General features: G+C 39.7%; 3 protein-coding genes across 3 annotated transcripts; all 3 read left to right on the forward strand.

Annotated features, from left to right (window-relative positions):
• Positions 1 to 540: 540 nt before the first annotated feature.
• Positions 541 to 6,992, forward strand: LOC117494375 (charged multivesicular body protein 4b-like). Its single transcript, XM_034145256.1, has 5 exons — positions 541 to 877; positions 2,917 to 3,094; positions 3,793 to 3,907; positions 4,339 to 4,465; positions 5,891 to 6,992. Exons 1-5 carry the CDS (start codon positions 691 to 693, stop codon positions 5,953 to 5,955), a joined length of 672 nt encoding a protein of 223 aa, XP_034001147.1. The 5' UTR covers positions 541 to 690; the 3' UTR covers positions 5,956 to 6,992.
• A 1,557-nt stretch (positions 6,993 to 8,549) lies between these two features.
• Positions 8,550 to 14,115, forward strand: eif2s2 (eukaryotic translation initiation factor 2, subunit 2 beta). Its single transcript, XM_034145084.1, has 9 exons — positions 8,550 to 8,704; positions 10,290 to 10,473; positions 10,583 to 10,683; positions 10,829 to 10,958; positions 11,050 to 11,150; positions 11,724 to 11,872; positions 11,959 to 12,015; positions 12,168 to 12,253; positions 12,765 to 14,115. The coding sequence occupies exons 1-9, from the start codon at positions 8,690 to 8,692 to the stop codon at positions 12,938 to 12,940; spliced, it is 999 nt and encodes a 332-aa protein (XP_034000975.1). The 5' UTR covers positions 8,550 to 8,689; the 3' UTR covers positions 12,941 to 14,115.
• Positions 14,116 to 15,106: 991 nt separating this feature from the next.
• On the forward strand, positions 15,107 to 19,927 carry LOC117494355 (serine/arginine-rich splicing factor 6-like). Its single transcript, XM_034145224.1, has 6 exons — positions 15,107 to 15,339; positions 15,723 to 15,907; positions 17,507 to 17,625; positions 17,735 to 17,937; positions 18,070 to 18,120; positions 18,254 to 19,927. The coding sequence occupies exons 1-6, from the start codon at positions 15,233 to 15,235 to the stop codon at positions 18,687 to 18,689; spliced, it is 1,101 nt and encodes a 366-aa protein (XP_034001115.1). The 5' UTR covers positions 15,107 to 15,232; the 3' UTR covers positions 18,690 to 19,927.
• The last annotated feature ends 261 nt before the right edge of the window (positions 19,928 to 20,188 follow it).

Here is a 20,188-nt window from a genome sequence, read left to right on the forward strand (position 1 = left end):
GAGCGGCGTTCCAATGCTCTCTGTCAGAACTGCACCCCTGTCAAACGAGACTACCACCTGATGACACGTTAGGCTTGTGTTGTGTTCAAGGACCCTGACCGTGGCCAGGAAAAACAGGCACTCGCTTGTTTAATTCTTTTGCGGTCTAGATTTTTTTTTTTTTTTTTTTTTTTGCGTGTGTTTATAAATTACCTCGAGGGCCGTATCAAATGGTCTCGCGGACCGTATACGGCCCGGAGGCTGGAGGTTCCCCACCCCTGCGCAAGACAGACATACTTCATACTTTAAGTGTGCTAAGCCACTTTTTGTTTATGTTTTTAGTCTTCCTTTTCTGTCCGTCCCTTTGTAGTCCTTTTATGTCAATTTGTGGTTGTTTTATTTCCCTTTTTTATAGTCTTTCTGAGTCTTTTTGTGTCACTTTCAGATCTCTCAAATATAAAATAAAGCCACATAGTGATATGTAGTGCTTCAGTGGTCCAGCAGGCGGAGACAGAGAACAACAAGACCCGCCCTCTCATAGGCAGCATGACGTCATGGGGCCTTTTCCAGGAAGTAGAAAAACGTCAACAATCAGGCCAGGGCGAAGTGTCAGTGTAGCCTAGCAGTGAGGTAGCTAAGCTTGCTTCTCTCGGGTGTTTCGCAGATTTTCTTTATTTTTTTATATAATTAGTGTAAGTGTAGCGCTCAGACATGTCGTTGTTTGCTAAGATATTTGGAGGAGGTGGAGGAAAAGGAGGAAAGGGACCGAGCCCACAGGAGGCGATCCAGAAACTCCGAGAGACGGAGGAGATGCTAACGAAAAAACAGGAATTTCTAGAGAAAAAGATCGAACAAGAACTGCAAATCGCGAAGAAAAACGGCACGAAAAACAAAAGAGGTAAGATACCAGGACGTATTTTGTGGTCATGTATACCCCCTTATTATTAAATAACCTGTTCCACAACGCTAAGCTAAATGTTAGCACGTTAGCTGAGTTGGCTAACTTTGCCCAGCTGTCAGAAGTGTTGGCAGCCTCACCCACCGACAGTATCACCGAGATACCAGGGTGTTTGTTTTGCATTGTCTGTGAGAGTTGATTATATCGTGATTGTTTATCTTTACTACTTCTCACTGAGCAAATGCTAGCTTAATATGTTTCCCTGTGGTGGTCATTTTGTCGCCTCATTGATCAGTGGCCATTTAAAGATCATAAAGGTGTGGCTAAAGCGCTACAGTTAACTGTTAGATATACTGCTGCAGAGACACTGGAAATATAGATAATGTCTCAGAGTGACAGGATAAGAGTTGTGCATCAGAGTTGCACATGTTAAAGGACATGATGTCACTGTCAGAGAGGTGGGCGTGTTTGCACCTTGGTCAGAAACCACAGACCTGCTGCAGCTCTGACATAATGTTATAGAAGACAGAAACTAAATACAGAGTACCATAAACTTAAGTTACATCACTATTAATGATGGAAATGTGGGAACAAGAGTATTACCATAACCCCATACTTTTTTTACTGCATATGTAGTACAGTAACTAGGTAACACGATTCTCCATGTTATATATTTTCATGAAAAACAAAACAGATGGAAGAACAGATTAAAAGACTAACATATATGAAGAGATCATGTTTGTTTCTCTATTAACTAAACGTCAAATAAAGTCAGGAAGTCAAACTGATATGTTGATACTGTAAACAGTTTGACATTTTGGTTAGTTACCAAAAAACGTGGGATACACCCTAACAGCTCAGTAGTGTATCATGTGGAAGTGTGGGCAGTAGTTCTGAAGACACTACTGCCTTAAAGTGTTGGTTAAGGGCAAGACAAATCAAATGCAATCATCTTCTGGGGAGGACAACAACAAAACAAATCTCATGCCAATCTGGACAATCGTTGTTAAGATATGTTGTGTGCTGGAAATTCCACACTTAATCCCCTTCTGGTAAGAAATGAACAAATCTACAAGGTTAAACCAAAGTTGTGTTCATTAATGAAGAGTTCAAGCATTTAACAGAATCAATCTATGTCCAGCTAGAAGGCCAGATAACCCTGCACCAATGTGTGCTAAAGAAATCTGACCCTGGATCAAACAATACAATGGTGCCTGTCGAATGGTAGAGAACATTATGTTGCCATTCTTGTGTATTAAAGGTGTGAAAAAGCCTCTGAGTGGCAGCCGTAGTGAGCCACGCAAAATCATGTTTACATGGAACTGAATGACACTTAAATGACACATTTCCACGATATGTTGCTCTTGATTAAAGTGTTGGAAAAGATGAAAACTCTTGGGACAGGCCGACCAACAGGAAGAATAATGTCATCACATATGGAGTAAAACATATCATTTGTTATTGCCATGATAGTTCATACATTTATATTGCCCTGCTTGATCCATTTAGTAAATAATCTGTGGAGGTTAAAGAATAAGTTGTAGACCCCTTGGTGGTACACTAAAAGAAAAACAAATGTTATCTTGTATTTGTATTGTATGCTTTGTGCACATTGACCTTAGCCTAAATATTTCCTCCTTTAGCTCCACAAAGGTTGACAGAATGAGTCAGCCCTGTACGACAATGTCTGATAGTTTCGCTACCGCAGGTGTGTTAGTGTTGTGGTCATGTGACCACTGAGGCTGATTCATGTTTTACCCTTTTTCCATCTCGTCGTCCAAGTGCCTGTCACAAGCTATAACTGAGTGTCCTTCTCACTATCATGGTAGTGTATGGTTTATTTATGATTCCACTCAATGGTGGATCACTGTAATTTCCCAGAGCACAAGTATATTGACTTACACTCCTAATGTTTGACCACAAATGAATCCCCATGACTTCACAGTTTTACTTCACGGTTATTGAATGTAATTTCCAAGCAGCCAGTCTATTTTTGTGACCATCTTTTCATGTTCCCTTGCTGTGTTTTGTGTCCTCAGCGGCTCTGCAGGCTTTGAAAAGAAAGAAGCGATATGAGAAGCAGCTCGCCCAGATCGACGGCACGCTGTCGACCATCGAGTTCCAGAGAGAGGCTCTGGAGAACGCCAACACCAACACTGAAGTGCTCAAGAACATGGGCTTCGCTGCCAAGGCCATGAAGTCTGCCCATGAAAACATGTAAGAGCAAACATCCAGTAATGTGAAGTGAAGCCTGTTTATACAAATATTGTATTTGTAGCCCGCTGCTTCTAAATTGCCTTTCGGGTAAAATAAGGTCTGTGTGTTTTTAAATCAATAGAAGGATTAGGAGGAAAATGCTTCAATCCTAAAAAAACACAGAGGATTTGACCCGTTTGCAGTAATACCTCCTAATCCAAACCCATCAGCATCTATTATGTAATCAGTGGCAGGCCTCAGAGTAACATGAAGAATATTCCGTTCAATTCAAGGCTTTATTGTCATTTGCACATTAGCTACAGTGTAGATATGGCAATGAAAAACCTAGGGCACAGGCTCCTCCAACAGTGCAACATATAGGACATAGAACAAATAAAACAGATAAAATAGTGCAAGTAAATACAAATAAAATAGAAATAGTGCAAGAAGAGTCTATATACAAGTACATGGAATATGATATATTAGATAAATAAGTTGCAAGATGCAGACAGATGAATGTTTATGGATGTTCTTTAAAAAGTTCAGGTGTTTAATAGTCGTATGGCCTGTGGGATGAAACTGTCCCTGAGTCTGGTGGCTTTATATATATATATAGTAAAGAAAAGCACTCGTTTACTCAATAATTGTGGGGGTAAATAATGCTTGTAATCGTGCGTTCTGTTTCACTCAAATACAAATCCTCTTGTTTGTTGTTTCAGGGACATTGACAAGGTGGACGACCTGATGCAGGACATCACAGAGCAGCAGGAGCTCGCCCAGGAGATCTCCGACGCCATCTCTAAACCTGTCGGCTTTGGAGAGGAGTTTGACGAGGTGAGCGACCGTATCCATATTTTAGATTTGTGGGGAGGTCATCTTGTATTTCATCTTTGAGACAGAAGACTGTTGTTTTGAGAGCCACAAGGTTATACCGTTTGTGGTCCTTTGCATTTCTTGAGTCATTACTCAGGCATTAAGGCTGCCTTATTTTTGAATGGCCTTATTCATAGACCAACTTCACCATAATTGATGGTATTCACTCATTCAGGGACATATGGCAGAAAGAAATGCTCTTCCTCAAATCTAGCCAACTGACTTTGAGTACTTTAAAAAACTCAGAGAGATGTTTTACTCGTATCACCAAAAGTCCCTTTTTACATTTAATCTACATTGTTTTACTAAGGTCAATCTCTTTGTGGTTTCTGTTCTGCATGAATTTGTCTCGTAAATATCCTCATCTGAAAAGTTTCTGCTGTGTTTGTCAGGACGAGCTGCTGGCGGAGCTGGACGAGCTGGAGCAGGAGGAGCTGGACAAAAACCTGCTGGAGATCGGGGGTCCGGAGAACGCCCCCCTCCCCAACGTGCCTTCTTCTTCATTACCTTCCAGACCTGGTAAGAGCCTTTTGGAAAAGCACATTCATCAACTCTAACTGTGGCTGTCAGGCTTCAAACGAGAGGTTGTGGGTTTGATCACTGCAGTGAACATGTCAATGTACTGTATCCTTGGGCAAGATGACTTGTGAATGTAAAGCGCTTTGAGGGCTCGTAAAGACTGGATAAAGCGCTATATAAATACAGTCCATTTACAACTTGACGGAGCCTACTGCAGCATCTTTCTTCTTTTAGATGAAGGAATAGTTCAAGACTCTGGCAGTGAATTAGATGAGGGGTTTTGGCTGATATGGGAGTAATGTGCCCTGCGTAGTTGCCAGGTAACCAGTAGAGAAGTTATCGGTCAAGGCCAAAATAAATAGTCACACGAAACATAACACCACCCCTTACATTTAAAACAGACTTAAAACATTTGTATGGATTCAAGAAAGGATATATATGAATGATGAATGAGATGTGCTGGTATATTACTGCTGAGCAGAACCACAGTAGCTGTTTCCTTATGCTAAGATAAGCTGCTGCTTTAGCTTTATTTCATTTCATATATTCCATTTTGGGAAATGACTACATCCATGTTTTTCTAATTGGAAACAATCCAAGTGTATGTATGTGCATGTTTGTGTGTGTCTCACCCAAATGCATCTCCAAATCCCCACACACAACATGGTTCTTAAATGCCATCCCTTGCCATAACAGTGTTTCCCCTAGTTTTACTGCTTTGGGGGGGGGGGTGCTGCCTGACCAACAACAAACAATATTATTGTTATTGAATAATGCATCAGTGTTTCTTAGGGTCAAAAACACTAAACTCACAACTTAAAATGAAAGCGTTTAGTTTATTTAATAAAAGAGCACATGTTCAATGTGAAAAGTGATAGTAGATATAGATTAGTTGCAATTTGGTGCTATATATATATTGCACTATAAAAAAAAAAGAATTATTAAAAAGCATGTTTTATTATTATTATTTTTTTTTTTAAACACCTTGAATTTCAGGGGGGGCGCTGCACTCCGTTGGCGGAGCGCAGCGCCCCTCCAATACAATGGTAGGGGAAACACTGCATAAGATAAGATGTACTTTATTGATCCCAATTTGGGAAATGTTGGCGTTGAAATTCCAATTGACAGTAAACTAAATATAAAGAGGTTTGTAAGGAATGGAATATTAAATATAAATGTAAAATGTACAGTGTGAGTTAAGTCCAGTTATCCAAGAGACGCTATGGAGCAGTGAGTTCTCTGCCATCCACATTATCAGACACAATAGTCTACTTTTGGAAACATTCATTTAACAACCAATTGCCTGCTTATGGGCCAATAATATATCGGCTCCGGTGTATCCTGCATCCCTCTTCATGAGCAGCTAAAAAAACTATACCATTTTATTCCATATCTCTAACAACTGTTTTGTCTTTACCCTCGAAGCCAAGAAAGAGGAGGACGAGGACGACATGGAGGACCTGCAACGCTGGGCGATGGAAGCCATGTGAACGCAGCGCTGCTTCATCATACCTGCATCAGAGAGGGACGAGAAGGAGCCAGAGGGAATGAATGGACTGATAGGATGTTGTGTATGAGTATATTTTTGTGTGTCTGAGAAGAGCTGACTTTATGTAACACTAAAAAAAGCAACAATGCTGTAGACTTTGTTTTCCTGTCCCCTTCACAATACAGAGACCCCTGAGTATCAGGGGCTTTTATATCGAGGCTCTATCCCTGTCCTTTAGGAAAGTCACATCATATTTTTACCCTCAATTTTAACACAAGCCTAGCTCCTAACGGTCATTGTACTGGGCAGGGCTACTCGGCGCCCACAGAGTTCATACTGAAGTGTAATATGATGAGTACTGTGGTACGAAAAAGGCGTTGTTATCAGATTAGTGTTACAGGCCGTGTGGCGATGCTAACCTCCCTGTATGACGGGAATTTTCATGGAAATGTAATCCTCAAAGAGCTGTTTCCGACTCACATATTTACCTGTGTTTGTGGCGTTAAACTGGCTGGATGTTTTTTTGTTTTATTTCTCCCTACTTGACAAAAATAACAGTCCTTATCTCTCTGTTTTTTGTTAATGCTGTTGAAAATAGGAGAAAAGCTGAGCATGAGCTGGGTGAAGAAGCTATGAGCTGTCTGTTTGACAGAATATGAATCTTTTCTTTTGTTTCAGGCTGCGTGCTTTGTCTCTTTTATCCCCTCTTCTTTGCCTCCTGTCGCCATGTCAGCGGCTTCTCCCTCCATCAAAGGCGTTCACACCAGTGGTTCTTGTTATTTGGTGTAAATATCCCAAATGTGTCTCTTTTTATATACTGTATTTCTGCCGTCAATGAGAGGTTCAGTCGAGGTTGTGTGAAGCATGCAGCAATTTGGGAATCACGATACAGATCACTCCGCACGGCTAGGAAGGAAGATGTTAAACACAACACTTTCATCAGGCTCTGTCTGTCTCCGTCCTTTCCATAAGGGTTTCTGTTTCAAATTGTATAATGTTGAAAAAATAATCATAATAATAAACTATTGTCACATCTTATTAACTGCATCTTGAAGGAGATGGTGCTCTGTAAAAGATTAGATTATAGTCAATCTACAACATTTTGGAGTTTAAAGAGTTGATTCCTTTAGTTTTTCAAGTCATGATGTACATTTTTTACATAGAAAAAAATAACAACACAAGGAACAATGGACAAGCATGTTTGCATTTATATGTTTTATTTATCCAGATGAGAATATTATTTGCAAAATCATTAAAGGTTTTCAATTCTTTTATTGTGGTTTTGTCATTCATGTTAAAAGTTCAGAATATCTACTATCAAAGAAAAGCACAAGATGCTCACATTTGGGAAGCTGGAGCTCTCACATGTGGCGTTTTAAAAGCGTTATTACATTTCTACTTGTGGATAATAGATTTTGATCAAATATAATGATTAGTTTTATCATATAATATTCAAATTGAACACAAAGTGATATCAAGGTCAAGATGATCAATAATAAATACACTGAAGTCAAGTCCTTCCATAGCCTTCATTATGGGTACATTGCCAAAACAAATTAGGAAGTGTTCCTGGAAGTGCATAACACATTTAACAATTTACCAGAGTTGTGAAGTAATTGAGTACATTTACTGTACTTAAGTACAATTTTAAACATTACATTTATGCTACTTTGTACTTCTAGTTCACTACAATTCAGAGGTAAATAGTGTACTTTTACTCCATTACATTTATTTTGTACCTTTTAGTTACTTTAGTAGATTTGGATTATGATGTGAAATATAATCAACTCTTAAATCAGACTTTAGTTCCACCTGGAGTATATTCACAAGCTACCCTGCAGTATACAAAGTCATTAAAAATAGCTGCACCTTTACCAGCTTTGATAACACTTAATGCAACAATAATTATAATCAAAACATATAATATATATTATTCTGAAATGGACCAATCTACATAATGAGTACTTTTGGTACTTTAAGTATATTTTGATCCTCATATTTGTGTACTTTTACTTGAGAAACATTTTGAATGCAGGAATTGTACTTGTAACAAAGTATTCCTACACTCTGGTACTTCTACTTTTACTAAAGTACAAGATCTGATTACTTCTCCCACCTCTGCAATTTACAATGATTTCCTTTCTCAACTTGACAATATAATTATAGGAAGGGTATTATCCATGTATAATTAAAGTTTAGGTCTGCCTTATTGTATTAGTCAATAAATCCAATTAAGGACAATAACTATAATTTAGCAAGAGTTACTAAAAAAACAGACCTTTTGACATTTCTTCAGGCAAGCATGTTGAATAGATATGCAGGGGGTCGAAGCACTGAAAGAGATAATAAATCAGCTAACATACAGTATGTTATAAAAGGTGCTTAGATTCAAGGTTTCCTTTCTTTGTGCAGAACAAAACAGATCAGAAGTGCACGTTAATGTCCTTATTTTATCTTCAAAGACATATCTTAGAACCATAAAAACCTCCTTTAACCTTATTTATTATCAGATATGTATCAGATAGACTTTTCTAGCCTTTCTGCAGCAGTTTAATTGTTGTTCTTGAACACCCACACGGAAGGCGACGTCGCAAATTGATTACGTCAGGATCAGCCGACTCCACGCCTGCGTACTGCTGATCCAACGCTGATGCAAGAATTTTTTAGCGCAGCATTGTGGGACTGATCGAGGGACAAAAAGTAGCCAGATTTGAGTCACTTTACAGCCTGCAAACATGTCAGGAGACGAGGTAAGTCACCTCGGGTTGTTCGCTGTGTGGTCTGTGTTGCTGTGTATGTTTATTTGGTGAAATAATGGTAATTATCGCGTTAGATGGGTGTAGAGATGACTTTGGGCCTCGGCTGGCTGCTCCTCCCTGCTCGCCGCACCAGACCTCACATGGCTGCGGCTAGCAGCAGCCCGGCCTGCCTGAATGAGAAGCTAGCATCCAGTACATCGCTGCATCACGATCTTTCTCATCGAGATTATTAATAATTATTCCCGTGGTTTAGGATTCTGCCGTGTCACAGCTGTTGGTTAACTCCTATTATACGGTCGATGTTAGCTAGCTAGCTAGCTAGCGTTAGCTGGCCGGTTACTAAGCTAACGGTCGGTGTTCTCTACCAGAAACAATAGCTACTGTTACCGAGTTGTAACGGTGGTTCTGTTTATTTGCTATGGACAGTTAACACCGACACAGCTGAACTGTCATGTTTATGGTTGTCAACATTATAAAAAGGAAATATCACGAAATTATTTTATTTGACATTTATTTTAATGAGCTGTATAGAGTCACTCAATGTACCCGTGTGACTATGTGGGTGCTATCTCTATGTTCTGATACAAACCAACATTGTACAAATATTGTAAGATAGATATATAGAAATATACTTTATGTATCCCATGTTGGGAAATTGTTTTGTCACACCAGCATTTTTGACAGTCATTGTGCAAGTTTTACAACATTTGTTAAAAATAAAATACTAATACAGTAAAGCTAACATTGAAAGCAAATATAAACATATTCACAGTAGAAAATACATATATTCAGAAGACTATCTAAGAATACACACTATAAAATATACAGAATAATTCAGAATACTCTCAAGTACCAATCTACCTAACTTACAGTTACTGAAAAGAAATAAAGGGACATGGACGTTTCAATGCAGTTTGAATGATTAGAAGTGGCCCAGCTACTGTGGAGTATTCAACATCTAAAAAATAATTAAATGAAAAACTATCAGACAATAAGTGGTATGTAAAGGATTCAACATTCGACCTGTAGAGACTTTAATTGCTAAAAACATTAAACCACTTAAAGTGTTTTGGTAATGTGTCATACAGATCATATTTAACTGAGGAACATAGTCTAGTAAATTGATATAGCACAAAAACAGCAGAAGTTAATCCAAAGTGCTTTCCTGGGTTAGGGATCCGCCTCAATACAGCAGGAGTCAAAGACATAATTAAAAGGCAATAACAAATAATGTATTTCCAGTCATTCAGCTGTAACAGTATTTCATAAAATTGCATCAGTTTGCTGAGATAACAATTACCATTAAGATGAGGAAGAGAATCTGTCCTTCCCCTTTGGCCTCTTTTGGTATTTTTGGATGCAATTGTCCCATTACCGATAAGGATTATATTTAATCTATTCTTGAAATTATTAGCAGTCGTCCAAATGATACAACATTTAAGACATTTTAAATAAAATGTAAACAAAAGCCGTACTACATAGGTGGCAACTAGGAAAATACGATATATATGTCATCAATTAATAAAATAAACAAAACAAGTATATATAATATACCTTTTCTTTTCTCCTCCTTCAGATGATTTTCGATCCCAACATGACCAAAAAGAAGAAGAAGAAGAAGAAGCCCTTCATGCTGGACGAGGAAGGAGGAGAGGGCGTGGGAGGAGAAGAGGCTAAGGAGGTGGAGGCGAAGGAGGCCGAGCCAGAGACAGGAGATGACAAGGAGGTGGAATTCGAGGAAGATGAAGGCAGGAAGAAAGGTTAGAATGAGATTGAGACTCCTCAGTGAGATTCCTCACTGTGCATAATACTCACACGTGACGTTATGTCATTCAGCCACCAACACAAAGGTTGTTTTGTCTTCTCCAGAGCCATCCGATGATTTGAACGACTTGAACTTCTTCAACCAAAAAAAAAAGAAGAAGAAGCCTAAGAAAGTGTTTGAAAATGAAGTCGAGGAGGGTCTTAAGGTCAGTCGCTGCTTAACCACAGCCATTTGTGTTTTCTTCTTTCTTCCATCACTTTCATTGTCTCTTTCTTGTCTTAACAACCTTCAAGCTGCCATTTCTCTTTGTTTCCTCACTAAATTTCCCTTCTCGTTGTTTTCCAAACCAGGAGCTGAAAATCGAAGGAGAGCAGACAGAGGTGCCCGAAGAGGACAACTTGGATCTGATGCTCCCTACCAAGAAAAAGAAGCAAAAGAAAGTGGACTTTGATGAGGGAGAGCTACTGGAGAAGGATGACGGTGAGAATAAGTCCACTCAGGATGTAAATTGAAGAATACAAAAAAGACACTTGTGTAATGATGTATTAATGTTTATGTGTTGTGTTATCAGCATTGGAGGATGACGAGGGGAAGAACAACGATGGGATCTCCTTCAGCTCCATCACAGGACCATCCTGGGCCGGCTCCGAAAGAGATTACTCTTATGATGAGGTAGGATGGATGGAAAATGTCCTACTTCCTTGTTGTGTGTGCTCAGTTGCATCAAAGACTAAAGCGAATGGGAGAAAAAAAGGATGGTATATTCATTTCCTGTAAGCTGGAAAAAATATGCCTGCTAAGTTAGGTCATGATGAACACATGTTGTGACGTCCTGAGGTCATAATTAGGAATCGGATTGGAAATAAAAACATACATTTGCTGGGAAAATCACTCTTTAAACTCATTACAAACTGGTATTAGTTCAGCACACTGAATCATGGCAATTAGCCAAAATGCAAACAATACAGGCTTTTAAAAAGGCATTGAAGTTATAGCCCTCGCCTTATGTACTGTCCCTGAATGATCGAAACATTATTTTGATTATCAACCAAATGGAAATAAGGCTAAACACATCAGTATAAAGTTTTTTTTATCGGGCCATCAATGACACTCCTCTATCCATTTATATAGATATTTTCCCTGTTCTAAATACCGCTGGGGGGAAAAGGCAACAACTACAACCCTAAAACAAACTCTTTGTTCATAGAAGCACAATTCTCTAACTCCTCTCGCCCTCTCTCTCAGCTCCTGAACCGAGTCTTCAACATCATGAGGGAGAAGAACCCCGACATGGTGGCCGGAGAGAAGAGGAAGTTTGTGATGAAGCCTCCTCAGGTGGTCCGAGTGGGAACTAAGAAAACCTCCTTCGTCAATTTCACAGATATCTGCAAACTGTGAGTCTCACACCTCGTACATCTCTCAAACTGTTTACACCAGCACTGCATTTTTAAACTCACCTCTCATGTATCCTTCATCACAGGTTGCATCGTCAGCCTAAACATCTCCTCGCTTTCCTGTTAGCTGAGCTGGGAACAAGGTGAGTTTAAGTGTTTATAATAACACATTCATGAGTAAACAGTCATTTGATTATGTTTTCTATTCTAGGTGCTATTTTCACAAATAAAATAAAATGTTTCTGCGTGAATTGTTATTAATGTTTGTGTTTTTTCAATTTTTTTCTGTTCACAGTGGTTCCATAGACGGAAATAACCAACTTGTGATTAAAGGCAGATTCCAACAGAAACAGATAGAAAACGTTTTGAGAAGATATATCAGTAAGTATACATTTTACTTCGTAAAAAGCTATTCATATACCAATATCTAACTTAAATTAGTGCTTTGGTTGAAGTCTACGTCCACGTTCAATGTCTGTATTCAACTTGGGTCAAATAATTTAATACAAGCAATATTTATTTAAAAAAAGCATCCGTCACCTACTAATGTCAACCTCACTGATTGCAAATGGCAAGTATAATCTACCCAATATTTTTTTTGAACAAATTGTAACCATATAGATTAGATTTAGAATAGGTTTTCACCACCATGAAATAAGTCTTTAGGAACATCCCATACAAACATTTGATAAAAGCTATGAATTTTTGATAAAATTCAGCTTGTTTTGAAAAATAAATAAGATTTTTCTTTAGCTCTCCACCATGAATCAAACAGTGTTTTAGGGGTGCAATGCTGAGGTTTCTTTTACTCAATATCTAACAATTATTTTGAGTTCTACATCCCGTACCTCTGTACAGAGAATAGTGCTAATATCTGTCTTTTCCCCCGCAGAGGAATACGTGACGTGTCACACCTGCCGCTCCCCAGAGACCATCCTGCAGAAGGACACTCGCCTCTATTTCCTGCAGTGTGAAACGTGCCACTCCCGCTGCTCCGTCGCCAGCATCAAGACCGGTTTCCAGGCTGTGACGGGCAAGAGGGCGCAGCTCCGCGCCAAAGCCAACTAAAGACCACCGAAGCTGGGCTCCCGCTCCTCTCTCGGTCCCCCCCAATTCCCCTCAGAAGGGCCGAGGCTGGGGTCGGGGGCCCTCATGATTTCTCTAAAAGGACTCTCTGAATCGAACTGCGGGAGGGTTTGGCTGTTGTTGAGTTGTGTCGTGGCCTGAGAGGCGGGGAGTGAGAGTATCTAAGGCTGGCGGATGGGGTTCAGGCACTACGAGCAGATGATGTGTAGCACACATGTGTAGCACACATTCTGTTGGATGTATTTGGTTTGTTGTCTGGCTGACGAACCCGCCAGCTTCTAGGTTGTTATTTCTTTCTCCATTTGCTGTGATTCCTGCAAGAAAACCTTGATTTTAATATGGCATCCTCATTCTTTCCTCTCCCACTTTACATACAACAGACATGACATTTTTCCAGCTAATTTAATCTACCATGAAAGGGCATAGTTGCTCTGCTCAGTGTGGTTGTGTCGCTCATGTGGTCAGGTCTTTATTCTTGAATTTCACACTGCTTAAACTCAAGGTTTTGTTCTTGTTTCTAAATCACAAACCTGCCTGTCCAGAATGTTCTGCTCCTGTTTATCAATGCTAATCAAAATCCCTGGGCTGGAGTACGTACAGGAGGATTTGTCATTGTTACTTATCTGTGCCAGGCTCCTAACAAGGATGCTGTTTTATAGCAGGAGATGACCACAAAGTCAAACAATGATAAAGGGGTGAGCATGTTTTCACTGAAGACTTTAATAGAGAGGTTGTTTGGGGGACAGATCTAGAAATAATTCAGCGTGTTTGTGAGTGCTTTTTTGGCATTGATGAGCAATTGTGTACTTCATGATTTTTTGCTTCTGATGTTAAGATCAACTCATTTTATCAAACATTGGAGATTTGATGTGAAAATTAATACATTTTGTCAAGAAGAAAGCTTCCCCACTTAAAAAAAAAAAGCCTTTGAGTGGAAACTTAACATCATTCTTCTCTTACAGATCTTAATTTTCAATTGTTATTCAAGAAATGTAAGCCCAAGCTAGCCAGGATATGGAGAGTTATCAACCAATGATGCTAGATACAACATTATATTGATACTGTTCTTGTTTGAGAAGAATGGATAAGAAGGTCTGGCTGGAATCATTTTAAAACCTGGTTTTTACAAAAATAAAATGTTCTACTCTCTCTCTCCATCACGGCTCTCTTTCTATGTGCTTACACATGTTCACACATGATTTGTAATGAATTTGTTGAATATTCAATTTAAATTTAACGAGAGACTACAGCCAGTTTGCTCTTTTAAGTCCTCGCTTGACATTATTGCCATTTTGCTGCTACTTCTGAATCCAAAAGTCGATGCTTGTAAATAATGCTTTATTTAGCTGAGACTTGTCTTACACTGTCACATCGACCAAGTGTAATTTATTTACAAAATAATATTTTATTTCTGCTGTTCCTTCTTTAGACACTGAGATTTGAGTACTTTAAAATTATATTGTATATGACACTATATGAAACTGGATCAGATTATACATGCAAAGCAATAAGATCATACAATTTGTATTTAACCCAAGACCAGTGCTAATTAAAGAAGAAAGACTAGTTATTTGTCTTTCTGAACAGTTTTTTTGGATACAGTACTGGTTTAGGTTATATACATTTCTCCTGTTGGGTGCCTATGTGATTAATAGGAACTTTTTTATTTGAAGTAGTTTTTCCATTGAAGTACACATTTCCGAGAGATTATTTAACATGTATTTGTGTAGGGAACTAAGAAATCAACAGTATGTTATAGAGAAAACAATTCAATATACATAGGCTACTATACCTAGATTAAATTATACAATAAAGCAAAAATATAAACGAGAAACTCCAGGTCATTCATTAATGATCCCTTTTCAGTTTGAGTTTTTAAATATTTGCCAGTGTTACATCATTAGTTTATGGCTCTTAATAACAAAGAGCACACAATGCAAGTTGTAACATAACACAATTCTTATTTAAGGGCTAGTTATGACCTAAGAAAACAGATGTATACACTTCTTATCCTCCACTATGATTGCAAATACCAGCTGTAGTTGAGGACAAACTTAACATCCAACAAATATCAGTTTTGGGGAAATTGGGCTTTTAATTTGAAATGAAATACCGGAAATCTGCCACCGTTAGCTCTAAATTGATGGGCTGGTGTGTCTTGTTGGAAGAGAAGATAACGGTGTACAACAGCTGCAGCTCGAGGAGCGGAGAAGCTTGGTAACGACTAACGAGCCCTCGTGAAGAACAGTCGAGAACAGCGTCAGGAGAGACACCATGCCTCGTGTTTATATCGGGAGACTGAGCTATAATGTACGCGAAAAGGACATCCAGAGATTCTTCAGCGGATATGGAAAGCTCATGGAAATTGATTTAAAAAACGGGTGAGTTTTTTAACAAAGTGTGTTAGCTAACATTTCCAAGCTAGCATTAGAGCTAACCGTTAATGTTAACGAGGCCAGTGCGGGGCAGTGCTGCTAAAGAAACGAAAACAATTATAATATCTGACACACTGATATGTTCGCCTTAACGGCAGCGTTGTTAAGTTAAACTATGTTTTTTTTCTTATAATATTACGAGGAGGCGTTGTTGTTATTTCATGTTATTAACTTGCTCGTGTGACAGGTGGCGCATGGCCAACATGGCGTGTTTCTGTTTGCTACAGTTCGGAGCTAGCTAGCGCAGCTAACACTAACCAGAGAGCTGGGTGGCTTTTTACATTGTTTTGACTTGATTTTATTATTCAAACTCTGTCTTTGCATTGTAGCTATGGATTCGTGGAGTTTGAGGATAACCGGGACGCTGACGATGCCGTATATGAGCTGAACGGGAAGGAGCTGTGCGGGGAGCGTGTGATCATCGAAAACGCCCGGGGACCACGGCGAGACCGGGACCGAGACGGAGACCGAGACCGAGACGGCCACGGTGGGGGTTACAGGGGTGGTGGGCGCAGTAAGTGCAGTCTATTACAAGATACCCTCTCTTTCCCTTGGGTGTCGATGTGGACTGCACAGACAGCTGTCGTGTGAATGCATAACTTTGCTAATGTATACTTGCAACATAAGCTCACACATATTTGACTATTTCAGGAGACTCTTGATTTCCAGGTACACTGTCACGATCAGTGCCATGATCCATGGCTAAACGTTATTATGGCTCATATTTCATGCAAACTTGAAAAGTAGCTACAACATTATATATAGTGATACTTATTCTATTCATTTTTACAACTTATGAGGCAGTTTGCCCACATGGAAAAGTTCCTGAACGGAATTCTTATTGCTTAGATTTTTTTTTTGTGTGTTCGGCCTCATCCTGCTGAACAATGCTCATTTTCTACCATCAAGGGTTGGTGACCTAACGGTTTTTGCTCCTCCCCAGTGATCATGGGCCACCTTTGATGGTCTGGGTTTCATTATTGGGTGGAACAAGAATACGCAAGTCAGTGCCCTTCGAACATAGGCTTTAAAGTTGGTATTAGCTATAAGAGCTTAAACGCAAGGCTTTCCTGCCATGTGTTTTTTTTATCATAATTTGGTTGAGCTATTTTTTCTTTTTGAAGGTGTGGATTTCCAAATTAGTTTGCACCACAAAAGAAAGCTAATCATAAACAGTTAGTGTATTTTTAACTCAATGATAAGGACTAGAATCATATTTTCCTGTGAAATGTGTATTTTTAACTTTGGTCTATATTTTAATATTCAACATTAACAAAAGTCCTTGATGTTTCAATTTGAAAGAGTCCAGTTGCGGGCTGAGGCTGAGAGTCCATTGAGGCTAAAGATGACTGGCTAAGATGACTGCCTGTCCCGTTTGGCCTTGGCTTTCACCTTACAATGTGTGTGTGACCTTTGCCCCCCCTTGATCCTTGGCTGACCTAACCGGAAGCCATGACGACATCAGCCTTTTGCCAATAGACCAGGGGTGATGGTGAGGATTGCCATTGGTTTTTATGTTGACAGCAAACATAAGTGGAGCGGCTCAAGTAAAGAACTTACAATCAAAAGAGATATTGTAAGTTAGAAAACCGGAAAACTAAATTTCAGACCAACATCCGATCAAATACCTAAAGATTGGTGTACGTGTTTCTCTACACCGCTCTTTCTCAATTTGATCGAACAGTGTCCTTGACCACAGCCTATGTGGATACCTCCATTCTGTTTGTGTTACAGGGGTTGGAGGCCTTGAAAGAATATCGAGCCTGTTCATTTGTTAAAGCAGCTATAGCGTCACAGTGTGATATACCGGAGTAAGACAGGCTTTGTATTGCTGGAAACAGATGCAGTGGTGTTCTTTGCAGCAGCGAAACACATCAAAATGCTGAACAATACAAAGAGCCCGTGATGTGACCCGTTGATCACTTATCTGAAGCTTTGTGTTTGAAAATGGGATCAGAGGGACTCTCCTTATTAAGATCAAATGTATACCCCCTTGGACTTTTATATAGCAAGTCACTGCCTTGCGTTCATTAGATAACCCAGGCAAATAGTTCTGTGTGTCTTGCTCATTTTTCTTGGATCTAACTTTTTTCATGTGCTGTTGTTTTTAAAGGTAGCGGTTACAGCAGCCGGAGCCACACTGGAAGGGATAAGTATGGACCCCCTGTCCGTACTGAGTACCGTCTCATTGTGGAGAATTTGTCCAGCCGCTGCAGTTGGCAAGACCTCAAGGTGCATGTTTTAAAATCATTGTTTTTCCTCTGTTCTGTAAATTGTCAAGTGGTTGGACCAAGAACATTTCAGGATGATCAATTCTTACTTTGTTTTTCGTGTCATACAGGACTTCATGCGTCAGGCAGGAGAGGTGACGTATGCAGATGCCCATAAGGAACGCACGAATGAGGGTGTAATCGAGTTCCGGTCCCACTCGGACATGAAAAGGGCCATTGACAAGCTGGACGGTACAGACATTAATGGGCGCAAGATTCGCCTGGTGGCAGACCGGCAGCGCAAGCGTAGGTCTGACCCTGGCAGCCGCTCCAGGTGGGAACACTAAATAAGCTCTGTGATGCTAAACATTTTTATATTCAAACAAAACTCTAACATTTTGCAGAAGAAATTGGCTGTACTTCTTTTATTTGATTTTGAAATCTCACCCTCAGGTCTCATAGTCAGCCGTCGTTCCCACAGCAGGAGCTCCAAGAGTCGCTCCAGATCCCGCTCGAGGTAAGAATGGGTCTTATCCACGGCATTCTCAATAGTATGATAGTAGTTGTATTTACATAAATTAGTTGGGTGTACAATGCGTTAAGGTATGTTTTGGGTGCCGGAATAATTGAAAATAAATTGTTTTTTTAAGGTCTGGTTCCCGTAGCAACAAGAGACGTGGCCAGTCCCGCTCCAGGTCTGGAAGGAAGTCTCGCTCCAAGTCGGGAGAAAGCAAATCCCGATCTCGCAACCGCAGGTCCCGTTCTCGCAAATCCAAATCACGTTCTAACTCCCGCAAATCCCGGTCCGGTTCTGCTGAGCGAAAATCCAAATCTCGCTCAAAGAGTCGTTCAAAGGTAAAGTCGGAGCGAGGTTCTCGCAGCCCGTCCAAGGAGATGTCTGTGGACAAGAAGTCCTGCTGTCGTTCCGCCTCCCCACTGGAGAACGGGAAAGATGAGCATGTTGCCAAATCTGCCTCCCGCTCCCCAACCCCACACGAGGACGACCGCAGATCCAAGTCCAAGGAGAAGAGCTCTCCGTCCCTCTCAAGGTCTCGCTCCCGTTCTAGATCGGCTTCTCAGGATTAGTGGAAAAAGAAGAGGGAGATGATTCTCTTATTGTCAAGCCTCATCCCTATGTTGTACATAATGAGCAGTGTCGTCATAATGGCTTATGCTTCCTGGCTTGTCTACTTTTCTCCTTCAAGTTTGCACTTGTCCTTAACATGTTTTATTAGAGCATGCACCACAATGGTGGCGTTTTCCTTTTGCAGTCATGAATTGTTTTCCTTTTGCAGTCATGAATTGTTTGCCTCACAAAAAACTGTTTCTCCCCCCCCTTTTCTTTAACAAAAGCTGAAGTGTTAGTCTTCATATATTTATATCAGCAACCTAATATGGTGCAAGTCCCAAACATTTAATCTTGGTTGGTAAAATATATTTTTGTTTCAAAGAAAACCTTTTAGTTTTTTTGGCAAAAATGTTTAAAACATTGATCATGCCTCTTGGTTTGCAACGGAGCTTTTTCGTTTGGTAGACCAGTTAATTGAATAGCATTGTTGGCGTCTGGCGCATCCAGCAGGCATTGTTTGTTGCAATAGTTTCGTTTCATATTAATTCAAACTGCATGGTTGTGGGAGAAAAAGTAGCGTTTGACTAGAGCATTGATGCAGTTACTTTTTTCTGAGCTGCATTCTCAATAATTGCTTTCTCAAGGAATCGCTAATCTTTGTGTTGTCTTGCGGCACTCTAAAATGCACAACTGGGATGCAACTTGAACTGCAAATTACAAGAAATCATAAGGGGTTTGTATTTCATGTTTAAACAACTTGCATTGTAGGTGGCCTATTACGATCCCTTTCTAACCTCTTTTTCATAGACTGTTTAATCTGCATCAAAACCGGATTTCTTCCTCTCCGTTGCTACCAATATTTGGGTTTTTTGTAACCCTGAGCAGTTACACTGTAAGAACCTTTTACCTTTTTCAGTTTGCCTAAAGTTCAAGGCCTCAAATGCACTGTTCGGTTTAATACGCTTTGCTCATTTGCAGCCCTGAAAAAAGTATTTTTCAAGAATGTGGGGGGTTAAGGTTTTTTTTTTTTTTTTTTTTCAAGTCACCGACAATAGTGCAAAACTTGAACTGGAGTTCTTGTTAAGAGGTACATCCTTCAAGTCTTGGGAGGATTTGTTTGGGTTTATACTAACACCATCAGATTTACTAAATGCATCCCCTTCATCTTGTGGAATAAGATTCACGTTTTTTTTCACAGACTTTATGGGAAAATGCCCTTTTTATTGTATGATCAAATAAAGTTCTTTATGAGAAAAACTTGCCGTGCTTTGTGTCAGTATTACAGAAACCTTGACTGCAGTATCGACATGACCTATATCCTGCTAATTATATAATGAATGCTCTTTCATTAAAGGGTGGACTTTTCTAGGGAAATAAACAGAATCAATGTAGTGCAGATGTTAAATAGGAAGTAAAAATGTAATTAATTAAAAGAGACTGCTCTCCAGACTAATCGATAGTCCACTACATTATTTGCACATATCGAAGTCTTTTGGCGTTACATTATATCCAGCGA

This window comes from Trematomus bernacchii, unplaced genomic scaffold (genome assembly GCF_902827165.1).
Source record: "Trematomus bernacchii unplaced genomic scaffold, fTreBer1.1, whole genome shotgun sequence".
NCBI classification, from domain to species: domain Eukaryota; kingdom Metazoa; phylum Chordata; class Actinopteri; order Perciformes; family Nototheniidae; genus Trematomus; species Trematomus bernacchii.

Excerpts from the sequence above, each read along its gene's own strand:
- LOC117494375 (XM_034145256.1), top strand. The coding sequence starts at position 691 with ATGTCGTTGTTTGCTAAGATATTTGGAGGAGGTGGAGGAAAAGGAGGA. Across the intron at positions 878-2,916 it reads CGGCACGAAAAACAAAAGAG|CGGCTCTGCAGGCTTTGAAA; the intron begins GTAAGATACCAG and ends TTGTGTCCTCAG. Across the intron at positions 3,095-3,792 it reads AAGTCTGCCCATGAAAACAT|GGACATTGACAAGGTGGACG; the intron begins GTAAGAGCAAAC and ends TTGTTGTTTCAG.
- eif2s2 (XM_034145084.1), top strand. Across the intron at positions 11,873-11,958 it reads TTCACAGATATCTGCAAACT|GTTGCATCGTCAGCCTAAAC; the intron begins GTGAGTCTCACA and ends CCTTCATCACAG. Across the intron at positions 12,016-12,167 it reads TTAGCTGAGCTGGGAACAAG|TGGTTCCATAGACGGAAATA; the intron begins GTGAGTTTAAGT and ends TTCTGTTCACAG.
- LOC117494355 (XM_034145224.1), top strand. The coding sequence starts at position 15,233 with ATGCCTCGTGTTTATATCGGGAGACTGAGCTATAATGTACGCGAAAAG. Across the intron at positions 15,340-15,722 it reads GAAATTGATTTAAAAAACGG|CTATGGATTCGTGGAGTTTG; the intron begins GTGAGTTTTTTA and ends TTTGCATTGTAG. Across the intron at positions 17,938-18,069 it reads GACCCTGGCAGCCGCTCCAG|CCGTCGTTCCCACAGCAGGA; the intron begins GTGGGAACACTA and ends TCTCATAGTCAG.